Genomic DNA, 12,507 nt, shown 5'->3' on the forward strand with positions numbered 1-12,507 from the left:
CATAAAACATATATTATTCTCAACTTGGATTGATATAGATGAACTCAGAGACTCATGAAAAACTTCCCATGTTTATTTTCAAAGTATGTATAGATGAAAGAAAACTGCACAGTAAACCAGTGTGAGGCATAATGAATAGGTTGAATAAATCCTACAATATAACTACTGTAAACAGTACACAGTGTTACATAAGTATTACTCTGCAAAAACTGAAGAACGCATTAAACAAGTTTAAGGGTTTGGCAGTCACTATTTGAAGAAGCACGTTTCGAACAGATTGCATTTATAAAAGACACAAATTGATCGATTGAATCGTAGTTGGCACTGAAAACACATTTCATGAGAAACATCACACGTAGAGAAGTTTAAAAGCGTCTTTGGGACATAATTCCTCAAATAAAACTTGCTCCCGTCGTAGGACAGACATTAGAATAGCTGAGAATATGTCACATTTCACACAGCATGCATACAACATGTCCATCCGTCTTGCATAATTGTACCATCACCTAAAATATTGACATCTTGTTCCCTTGGAAAGGCGAGATTAAACAGAGCTGACAGATCCCTTTTCTACGAAATTCTGTTACATAAAGGTTAAAAGGTGTTCTTTTTTTTTTTTTATACGTTGCAAAACAGTCTGTAAAAAGTGCCATGCATAATGCTTAATGGGTACGTTTTAAAGCTAGGATTAGATTGAAAGAAGTTAGCGCATTCTCTATGATACAGCACACTACCCTGGTCTCCGCATAAGCTGCAAGGCCTGGTTAAGCTTCATGTGTTGAGGTGGAAGCAAAGTTTGGCACAAGATGTAAACAAAAGGGCCAGGCCAGTGGCGCTGCTACGAACACCTCGCACACACATTCATAGATTCTACAGGATGGTGTGAGTGCTAGACGTTATGAGAGGTGGTAGTCAATGGCGAGTGTCCTATAATTTCTTGATCCTGTTTGAATTGTGCTGTGAATCGCACATTTGTCAAGTTAACGTTGCACGTCAAAAAGTCACAGTTTGTCATAAAAGTGTTTAGGAATATGTGAAAATATGTAATTAGACATATTATATACTCAAAAGTTGCAAACATCATCATAACTTTCTCTCTCCCAAAGCTACGCAGACCTATTGAAGATCAAGATAACTAGATTTTCGCGTCTTTTAATATTTACTTAATTTTTCCAGACCAACGTGGAATGTGCCAACAAAACTGTAGGATAACTACGACCTTCCTGACAAAAGTATATTTTAAATTGACAGACATCATTCAGTAAGTGTGCTGCATGGCACAGTTCAAATAGGTTCTAAAAATTATTTGTCTGCATTATCTGCCATTGACTACTTTAAATATTTTCACCAAAAATATTCTAGCTAGCACGCTTAACATTGCTTCGTTTTGGCCATGTCTGGAGCTGACACTGTGATATCTGACAAGAAGCCACTTTAAATATTTTCTCAAAAAATAAGGTCAGAGATTGTCCCTCTGCAGACGATCGTAGCCATACTGAAGTATCAGTAGCAACCAAACGATTATTATGTATAATTTTAAAATAAAGATTGCTAGTAAGTCCTTTGATTGTTGATATTTCAATCCCAATAAGCAACACAATAAAAAGATAAAACAATTTGCTTCTACAGTGGAGGACAAAATAATCTTATTGGTCAAGTTACAGAACAGTAACAATTTTGAAGCGCTAGTTAGCTAACTGGCTAATGTGAGAATATGGAACACTGAACGCATGCTAGATATGAACAAAAGTGTTCATATTGTAATGAAACTACAGGAAATAAAGAAAGAATTATGCTTCAGAGGGCTCAAATGAATAGATAAACCAGACCGAAGACAGAAACTATTTTGGCGGATAGACAAGTTTGAACAAAGGAAAATAACTCCTAAGAAGATTTGGCCCCAATTCCGGCCATTTTTTGTATGTTCTTATTAATCCTTTTTGTTCCATTTGTTGGAATTAACTGCTTAATTTATTATTTAGCACCTTTTCAAAGTTAGCTTCTACAACCTGACAGCGACTAGCTAGCCTTTCTAAACATCTTTCTTCTCTGATGGCAGCGAACCAAATCAAGTCAATGGCTCAAATGGTGTACCCATTCTAAGAATTTGAAAGCCCAGCCGATCTTCACCGGGCATTATGAATCCTGAAATAAGTGACTCAAGATTGAAAGTCCCAGACTAAAATTTCATGGATGGGGTGAATTTCGGACTGGCATCCTGGCTAAAAGCTAAACTAAGCTAACTTCTTAAAATGGGAGGCCAGTTTGTGACAGTTGCTATTTGCTACTACTACTACTACTAAAATTTTGTCATTAAGTGTAAATGCTCATCTGCACCCACTGAAACTTGTGTAGCTAAAATATAAAGGATTGACACGCATTTCCAAGACAGGCACCATAATGATAAATTCAGAGGTTCTTAGCATCACAGGGCTTCAGCGGCGAGCAGCATGGAGAGGAGGAAGAACTGAAGGAGGAAAGGCACTTCTGAATGAACAGATACTGGGACTGGAGCTGCAGCAGGACGTCCACTCAGCTTTAGGCAAACATGGTCAGGGTGATCCACTGTAGAACAAGGATGGAATGGGAATTAGCAACTGCTAACCAGCAATAAATCACACAGTACAAATATATATAAATTAGTTTGGGCAGCATTTGTGATTGTCCAACCTGAAAGAAGTTCAGTGATATGACACCGTCTGCATCTGTGTCCATGGTCTTAAATGTTTCTGCAGACAGAGAAACAAAGAGAATCATTTGGTTTAACAAGTATTCTACTGTGGTTTGCATTTTTATTGTATAGTTAAATGAAGTATCAGCTGAAACAGGATGATAACTAGTTGAACTGTTTCTATGATTGCAGCAGCGTGACTCACTGAACATCGTCTCGAGTCTGACCAGACAGGTGACAAAGTTGTCAAAGTCGACAGCCATGTCTTCCTCCGTGTATCGCAGGATGATCAACTGGAACAGGTGGTTGGTCAGCTTGAAACCTAAGAGAGGGCCGGAAAAGAGACTTTAGAAACACTTACTAAATGTACTTTTACTTGTATTTAAGTGATAAGGAACAGTACCTGCAGATTCAAGAGCCATCCTCATCTCGTAGGAGCTCATGGTGCCCGATTTGTCCAGGTCAAACTGCCTGAATATCGTCTAGCACGGTACAAAACGATAACAGAAATTGGAAAGAAACCAACAAACAGTTAGACACCAAACAAGATCATGAAAAACCAATGTACTGGCCAGCTGTCAAAATAAACAAAGAGCTGACGCAAGTACCATGAAGCAGAATCAATAGTTAGTCTGATTCAACTGCTTGAGCGTCAGTGTTCAGTCTCACCAGGTATCGTTTGATCTTTTCCCAGAGGACATGGAACTCTGAGAGGCCCAGCTTCCCGCTGCCGTCCGTCTGAGCCAAGAAGTCAAGGATTACATCGTGACAAGTACGACAGCAGAGGAAATATTCTGGTTGTTTTTACGATTCTATTATCACAAGATAATACGTCAAATGATATTCTGACACCAGTTCAAGGATACGTCCATTAGGTTTATCATACTGCGGCAAGCTTCTTTTGTGAAGCCGTCCGTCTTCAGGTCCTTGTCTGTTTACACCAAAAGAGAAGACGAATAACAAGTTTTGAAGTCTATAGAAAAATAAATATTTGAGTTTGGTTCTTTTTAGTAGCACCTACAGCAATTAGTGGTAATAGCTGGTGTGTCTTTGAACTTCACTCCTCAGATTTCAAAATAAAACATTAGCCCCGCCCCCCGAAAGAAATAACAGGAATGTCTCCACAGACACCCAGTTCTAAATAGTGGAAATGAGGTCCTTTCACTGAGGTCAGTCACTATTGTGTTACTTCATTGGCGACAGATATAAAAAGACATTTATTGGAATAAAAACATTCAAGCTTTTTTAATACTAAAGTCCACACTGTTATAAACAAAATGAGGAGATCCACAGCACTAACGTTTGCTGATGATCCTGTTCAATATGGTCTGCAGCTCTGTCACACTGATCTCCATGTCCTGTTGGCACAAACAGATGTCATTTAAATAAAATTTGACCGTGCGAATGCAATGAACCACATCCCCGAGCTACGACTTCCGAGCGTGCTTACCGGCCCCGCCAGCTGTCTGAAGAGACTCTTGAAGCCTGCGTCGATCTGGCTCTCGTCTAGTTGGGTCTGAAACGTCAACAAAATCAAGTTCAGTTCATGTTTTCTTCCACACAATATCAGTATTATGAGGTGTTGATATTCCTATCTTCCTCTCACCTCTGCTGGGATCTCTGCTATAACGTCGTCATCAAGCTCCCTGGTGGAAAAAGAGCAAAAAGATTTGTGTTACTTTTTCTGTAATATTTTAGATTTTCTTAATTTCTAAAACCCAATTCTCTCCCAGGCTTTTTTTGCCTTTCTGGAAGTGTCATTCAAACCTCATGCAGTTTTAATCAGATGAATCAGCTGATTAGTACACTGAAAGTTTTAGATTATTATCATCTCCCTGTAACGACCAAAGCTTCTTCCCTACTTCCTCCCGATACCCTCGCTTCCCTTTGTGGCCACTCACTCAGACTCTGCCGGCTTCTCTGAGAAAACTCTGAGGACAAAGTCGGCCTCTTTGTTGGGCTCAAAGGTGGACGGGACGATGATGTATTCCCCAGCCGGCAGCCGCAACCGCGAGCTGACCTCCCTCAAGTTGATGAAGAGCTCTGAGCGAGCGCTGGAGGCGTTAGTAAGGAAAAAATCTCTCTTGAGGTGAATCCCAGACCTTCCTACGAACTGAGAGGCGAGTTTAAAGAGTTGAATATTGAGAAGACTTGAAGACTTGAATGTTGAGAAAGTGGGAATCAGAAGAACTCATACCTCCCGTGGAATCTGTAAAGAGATAAATGAGATTTTGTCATGAGTGACGCAATAAGAAAGAGAAAAACTGTGAAAAACATTAGAGGACTCCAGGAATCCTGCTAACCTCATAGACTGCAAACCCGATGGTCTCCATGTCTTTGCCCTCTCGCCGTTTCTTCCTGCGGTCCTTTTGCATGAGGGCAACCAAAAAGCTGCAGTCTGATTTGCCGGGAGTGTCTGGGTGCTGCAGAGCGATCTTAAACTGAGGATTCAGCCAAAATGTTGCTGCAGACAAGAGGTGAACCAGTCAAAATGACCCTTTTTCCTGGCTATAATGTAGTATTTAGAAAGAAGAATTTAACTACTTCACAGAGTGGACACTGTCTTAAAAATATCAAGACTGAGGCACAGAGACAATAATCAGTTAGCATTTCTATAAATCAGTTTTTAAAATTTTTGGAGTTTATCAGTAGAATCGCAAAAGAAAAATCACGAAAACAGGCTCCACTTCCATGCATGTCACAATGGGGCATTTCCAAATTTTATGTTAGAAAATGGGTCATTGTTTCATCGCTCATTGCTTAAATGGAAGTCACTGGATCGCATTCATTCAGGTAATTTATCCAAATTCAGCCTTCCCTCCTCCGAAATAAATTCCAACAGTTAAAGAGGGATTTAGTGTTCTTTAATTTTAACACTATGAGATTTTGACATGTGTCTGGTGAGGTGCAGAAGAAACTTTCATTCCTGTCATTTTATATATGTTTCTTTTTCCATCTTTTCCTCCCCTTCATTTCTATTCACACCTGGGTAGTTCCTGCAGCCTCCGGCGGTGCTGCCTCTCCTCCACTCTCCCTGGTACAGCGAGGAGCTCCATTTTTTCAGCTGGCTGTTCTGCAGGGTGTCTGCTGTCAGGTTGCAGATCTCCAGACGGGTGAACTCGCGCAGGAAGTCACTGAACGACATCCTGAGGGACAAAAAGGACTCCGGTTATTTTATTCAGGCGAGGAAACGTTTTTTTCATTGCAGGTGAAAAAATGACATTTTAAACATTTACATTTCACACAGATAGCATCAAACAGACTACAAAGTAAAGCAGAGCTATGCTAAAATAATACAGAGCAGAGCTTATTCTTCATGTGTATAATCATATTTATTGCTCAGATAGCTTGGATTTTACATCACTGAACTGTTAGCTTGTTCATTTATATTTAAGGGGTAATGATTTCTTAGCATTTTAAAACGCTCACCAGAATTCACCATCCTCGCTGCGGTTTTGCAGGCGACTTCTGACGGATCGGTCCACGTTGTCCCACTCCCTGGAGCTGAGGAAACATAACCATACAAAAATAAATTACCTACAGGACACAGAGGGCATTCATAAAGTTTGCCTCAGGTCTGCCTGACTTTTAACACATAGTCTGTAAGCTATAGGAATTTCCTGTTGTGGCGTTCCACGTGTAAAAGACACTTGGTTCTAAAGAAGCTTCGTCATTTCTCTAGCTTATCTCCTGACTAAACCCAATACACTTTCTTCTTCTTGTATCTGTTACTGAACAACTGTGACAAACCAGTTTGTTGCTCATCAAAGTAAGCGTCATACAAAGGCTATGCTGTACTCAAAAACAGTGCTGAGATGTGGTAAATGCTAACATTAGCAAGCTAACATTTTCACAACATCAGTGTCATCTTAGCTAGCACATTATCATGTTAATTTGTAATTATCTGTTTGACCTGCAGAATGAAAAGTCAATAAAAATGATCCTCTGGCCACCAGAGATGTGCACCAAACGTTACGATCGTCAATCAAATTGCACTTTGCCTACACTGGCGCATTCCTAAAATTACAAATATCAATCCTCGTGATTGTGCTACAGGAAATTAAAGTCAGTGAGACACATGGAAGTGTTAGTTAATGAGATATTTTGGTCCGAAGCAAAGTGGTCCATTAATCACCAACACTGGCGTGGTTAATAATGCACAGTATTCCTGACAAACACTATAAAGCAGCTGTAAAATGATAAATATAATCTGATCTCCGACACAGTGTGTGGTGATCATTTAATAGATAACCGCGTGAACGGACCACTTGACTTTGGTAACCAGCTTCAAAGATAGTCAGTCTCGTCAACCTACCTGGAGAAAGGACTTATTATTTTACAGTGAAACATGAGTAAACTATTCCAGTCAAAACTACAGACCCCGGATGATGATAACAGGTGACTACGGACTCAATGGGGAATAGCACTAGTGTACGATAACAAAATATTGGTGAAATGAACGAGTTTCGTGGCAGATAATGCGTTATTTAGAGGCTGCGTTTCGGTGCCCCAGTCACTCCCACTATATGGATATACGCTGATCTAATTATCTCCCGAAGGAATACAAATTACACAAAAGTTATATGGGTGAGTAAATCACCGTATTTTATGCCAGAAATAAGGTCCAGGTTGTAAAAAACAGTAGATCCCCTTTAACTTGGAAATGTGAGTAGAAATGGTGAGGAATTGTGAGTTCATTTGACAAGATAAAATGAGTTGTCTTCAATGGATAATGTGACCTGATAGGTTGTTTGAACTCACAGTATCAAGTTGAAACAATAAATGAACGTTGGCGAATGTTCGTTTCCAAGTTTTACTGACTTGAAATGTTTTACAGTGTACTAAACTCGAGGATTTCCCTTTTAAGCTACTTCATGCTTCACGCCCCAACATTTCATACTACATTTATTTGACAGCTTAAGTTAGTACCCCATTAAAGTGAGGATTTTTACACAATCAATAATATAACAATAAAATACAGCACACACTTTTTATTTCTTAGAAAGAGCAGTGTATAGTCTGGGTCATATTTTAGATGTCTTGTTAACAGCTCCACAAAATTTTTGAATTTTTTTTTTTATTATTTCAGTAAAAAACAGTACACATACTCAAAAGTCCATCCCCAATCCACCATAATCATCTCGTGACGCCTCTGAATTTCTGATGTTGGATTGTATATGGATGCCTTTTGCTTGTAACTGAGTATTTTTGCATTGCTCGAGGGTTCTTTTTTTTTTTTTTTACCAAGTAAAGGATCTCAATTCATTCAGCAGCGAAAGCACAAGTTGTTCAAGAAGCCTGTGACATAACCGACTTTTAATCTTGTAACATGATACAACCCATTCCTCCCCCCACCCTGACTCATTTGTGCAATGATGACGGCAGCTGCCTATCGTTTTCTTTCATTCTTTTTTCTTTTAAAGTCATGGATATGAGGGATAATTTCACAGCCTACATGTATGACGCTTCTGTCAACCCCTATGCACAATTCAGTGTGAAGATATAAGCGAAAAAACATTAAAAGTGCCTTTAAACACAAGAAAAGTTAACCAGTGGCTCGCTGAAACTGCGTTTTAACCTTCTACACTGTCAAAAAATGATGTAGATCTTACTTATCACTCCAGGGTCCGGTCCATTCCACTTCCCCCCACGGGTTTCTGATGCGAACCAGCTTCGTCATATTTCCTCTGTACACCACCTAGACACACATCAAAAAAACATTAGCTGGTTGAACTGCGTGATGTAAATTGATTTAACAAGTGACGTGCTTACAGTAAGTCAGTCATGTGTGTCCACAGTAAGCTAGTCTGAGATGAATTGTTACATTAACAACTTTTTAATCAAATAAGCGCCTGTGGAGAAAACGGAGAATCACAGAGTGCAGCGCGATCTCAGCTGGTGTCAGGTGGTCGGCGTGACTCCACAAGACTTTCGGGATGCTGCGCAACAATGATCTGTGATCGTTTTGTAATAGATATGCAACATTTGTACTAGGGTTTGCATCAAACTATTGTTAAGATCCAAACTAAAACAGGAAAAAAACTTAGAGTTAATCATTTTTTCAACACTACAGCCCAGATTTAAGTGTGTTATGTTAGTACCTTGAGATATTTATGTGTTTGCTCCACCTGCTTTCAGTTTATTTCGCTTTCAAACTCATTTACAAAAAGCCTAAAATTATCTACAGTGACATAATTCCAAATACTTTGACCTCAAAGTCAAAGTAAAGTAAAATGAACAGATGTAGCTTCGTTTGTTCATAAACTGTCTATCAAATCAGCTTTACAGCTCTCTTAGCGTTTATATTTTGATAACGTGTTCATGTGCACTTGACGGTTGAAGGGCAATGGCAGCTGTTGGATGTGTTTCAGTTGCTATTTTCGCCTGGAGTGTCTCAAATTTCAATTAAAAGAGGTAAAAGACAAATAGAAACTTTACACTTCAGAGAGCGGCCCAACATTCCTCACCTCATCCACCGCGGTCACAGAGTAGGCGTGTCCCTTCACCAGCTTCTTGAAGGTGACGGCCTCCATGTCTGAGGAGTTGGCGATCTGTTTAAAATAAAAAAATAAATAAAAAAAATAGTAAGAGGTCACGCATGTGTACAGCGCAATTCTGTCTGCATGTGACAGGGTTAGTGACATCTGCAGACAGCGGTCACCGTCATTTCACGGCTCATTCATTATCAACGGAACTGACACAAAGACGTGGCGTCACTCTACGTAACCCGACTCGGATGATATGAACTGTATAATGACATTTGGAGACCTGCTGGGAGATCTACGCAATGCTCAATATCTAACTGGACGCAGCAATTATTAGCACAGCAAATGGACAATTTCAACGCATACCATTCTTTTTCTTTCATTTATATAGTTTTAACTCTTTGCAATTGGCTGCATGTAAGACAATAAATGCAAAGAGGCTAGGGTCAGTGTGGGGTAGTGTTAGAACGCGCAGTGTTTTATTATATCATTATCTCTAGAGAAGGAAGTATGTTTAACTTCTTTCTGCCTGTTGTCAGTTCATTGTACCCAAACAGAGGACCGCAGACTGATTACAGAATCTGTCCTTCACCAAGCCAGATAGAGTTCAGTCCTCCCTGTCTGCAAACATACGGTCTGCTCAACAGTCCTTGACACTTTCACTGATTTCCTGCGCCACATCGCCTTCCCTTCTCTTCGCTGCTCTCTCCTGGTTTGTCTCCCACATTTCTCTTCCGTTACAGCGGCCTTTTGCCCCGTCTCAAGCCCCAGCTGAGAATAAGTTATTGGTTAAAAGCATTTTAGCGCTGCAGCTAAGTATTTTCTTTCTCAAAATGAACTGAAAATCAATGATTCTCTCAATTTGATATTAAAAACTGGACGTTTAAACTACTTATCCAGTCGAATCAGTGGTCAAAAATCCCAAAGCATTTAAAGTGCGATTCATAAAGCAGAAAAAGCAGAATAATTACTCATTTAAAAAGCCTGAGTAGCAGATTTAAAGGAGTTTTACAACTTTAATATTGTCCTAAGTTCTTAATTATTGTCTGGAGCACTATGACTGAAAAAAGGCTGACTTCAGCTGCACGGGGTAATCTATTTTTAAAGTAAAAACCTGCTGGAGGTAATAAAAACTGACATGATGGATTGTTTTCATTATTCATTATTTTTTTTTGTTTACATCAGTGCCTCAATTTTAATCCAGGAATAAGTGAATGGAATCATTTGACATCTTGGCAGGTTCTCACTGAGACCAAGATGGATATGTCAACTATAGGTCAAGCCTATAGTTAGCTTAGCTTAACTTAGCTTAGCTTAGCTTTGCTTAGCTTAGCTTAGCATACTGAATTAAAGCAGAACAAATTGCAGGAACAAAATATGATCGTTTTAAGCAACCATAAGTGTTATTTAACAATACCACGTTCTGACACTACATATGCATGCTTAGACACTAACTGCTAGCTGCTAACTAACCGAAGGCGAGCACAACCAGCTTGTCAATTTCTTCTCTTTTTCTGGCCAACATGCACACTAACTTTCACCTCCTCTCACCTAAGGCTGAGCCCAGAAAATAATCTGGAACTGCTTTCTTCTGACCACGGTTTGGCTCTGTAACAACTTGCAAGACTGAGTATTTAAAATTAAAGGAAGGCTTTTTTTTTTTATAGACTCCCGGTTGACCAACTGCTATGTCTTGTGTTGTTGCACCACAGAGGCCAACGTTTCCACTGCTCAGCAAGAATATGTAAGTGTTGCTTTGAGTTATTATTTTTATATCATTCAGTTGCAGTTGTGTTTCTAGCCACCTGATGATTTTACGTCCGACTTTTTGCTCTGTTTTTGGTCTCTACCTGAGGAAATATCAATATATTTGGCAGCTAAAGGCGGTGCTCACCGGGTGTTTTTTAACGGATTCTTAAATTTTTTATGCAGAAAACATCCAATTAAAACACTATGGGATCAGTAAGGGTGAACAAACAAACATTAAATGCGTTCTAATTTCCTATTTTCTTGGCACAGGGGGTGCGTGAACGTTGTGGTACTGACGTCGATGGAGCAGCCCAGCAGTGACCCTCTGTCTACGGCTCTGCCGATGATGCTGAAGAGGTCCGAGGGGGCTTTCCTCAGCTCGTACATCTCCGTCACGCCGCCCGTGAAGTCCTCAAAGCCCTCTGAGGTGCTGCCGCCTGACAGCGCCTCATAACAGCCGTTCAACCTGAGACACAACAAAAACGTTCAGATCGTGAACGTCTGGCACCGAATTAATGAAAGTAACTCCATACCAGATGGTCCTACTTTATGTTTAAACATTAAATTAGGATGTCAAAGGATCTGACTGCTGTTGGGGGGGGGGGGTTGGAGCAGGTACAGTATGTTCCCACTGATTCACACTGTGCAAGACTACCACATATGAGCATGTGCTGTGCCTTCATAGTAGCAGAGTGCGCAACAAAGCATCGATCTCTTTTACAACACACTCATCCAGGAGGCTGTCTGAACTTGGCAAGCACACACTCCCATGCACAATGAATGGTCTGCTTCAGTTACAACTGAGACCACAGCTGTTCACTGGAACAGCTGGAGCCTTAAGTTGCTCAGTGCCATTTTCAGAGCTACAACTGTTTCTCAGCCATGTTCCCATCTAACATTACCCACATCCAGGTTTTGCACATTTGGCATCTAGCATTGTGCAGAGAGACAAATTCACTAACATCTACAGTCTGTTTTTTATTATTTTTTTCCATTCATAATTTGCACAAAAAATGTAACCAACTTGAAGCTCCTTTCAATCTATAAGGCTTCAAACTGTTCTGAGTCTAAACAAAACAGGAAACTCTCAGATTGTTTAGACTAAGACTAGAACTTGAGCAGCCTCTGTCTGTAACATGATGCATTTACCAGAAATATGATACACGCATTTTCTACATCAAAAAGGAGACGTATATTCTCCATTATCTCTCACTTTATTGCACAAAGTGTCAACACTTCCTACAAACATGGCAAAGAACATCACTTTATGGCTCAAAATAAGGGCAAGATCAATAACATCTCTTATTCTAGCGTGAATTTGTTGCAGGCAAAAATGCATTTCTGACGTGCAGTGAACGCATCACTAGCCTCTGCTCCTTTTCACATCGTTAACCGCTGTCCGGTCTTACTTGGCGTAGGCCTTTTCCAGCAGTGCGCTCCAGAACTCAGTCCCCTCAATCGAGTGGACAAACACCAGCTTCCCGTCCTTCACTGGCAGCCGGTCGTCGATCACCACCTCCACCCACTCTCCAAACTGCCAGAACTGCACGACAAGAGATCACAAATATGATTTTAATGTTCTGTGCCTCAGAACGCGTCAAA

General features: G+C 40.1%; 1 protein-coding gene across 1 annotated transcript in view; it reads right to left on the reverse strand.

The window, feature by feature from the left end:
* Positions 1-57: 57 nt before the first annotated feature.
* capn1 (calpain 1) overlaps positions 58-12,507 on the reverse strand; it is a 29,428-nt gene continuing 16,978 nt past the window's right edge. The window contains exons 5-22 of the mRNA XM_084544121.1: positions 12,315-12,448; positions 11,203-11,371; positions 9,139-9,222; positions 8,284-8,369; positions 6,101-6,175; positions 5,657-5,817; positions 4,975-5,135; positions 4,869-4,880; positions 4,573-4,784; positions 4,278-4,317; positions 4,122-4,187; positions 3,972-4,029; positions 3,538-3,602; positions 3,341-3,409; positions 3,075-3,153; positions 2,877-2,993; positions 2,671-2,729; positions 58-2,565 (exon numbers count right to left, since the gene is read on the reverse strand). Coding sequence (XP_084400247.1) covers positions 2,539-2,565; positions 2,671-2,729; positions 2,877-2,993; positions 3,075-3,153; positions 3,341-3,409; positions 3,538-3,602; positions 3,972-4,029; positions 4,122-4,187; positions 4,278-4,317; positions 4,573-4,784; positions 4,869-4,880; positions 4,975-5,135; positions 5,657-5,817; positions 6,101-6,175; positions 8,284-8,369; positions 9,139-9,222; positions 11,203-11,371; positions 12,315-12,448 — 1,674 coding nt within the window. The 3' untranslated portion in view covers positions 58-2,538. The remainder of the gene's footprint in view (positions 2,566-2,670; positions 2,730-2,876; positions 2,994-3,074; positions 3,154-3,340; positions 3,410-3,537; positions 3,603-3,971; positions 4,030-4,121; positions 4,188-4,277; positions 4,318-4,572; positions 4,785-4,868; positions 4,881-4,974; positions 5,136-5,656; positions 5,818-6,100; positions 6,176-8,283; positions 8,370-9,138; positions 9,223-11,202; positions 11,372-12,314; positions 12,449-12,507) is intronic.

Source organism: Chelon labrosus, assembly GCF_963514085.1.
Source record: "Chelon labrosus genome assembly, chromosome: 1".
NCBI classification, from domain to species: Eukaryota; Metazoa; Chordata; class Actinopteri; order Mugiliformes; family Mugilidae; genus Chelon; species Chelon labrosus.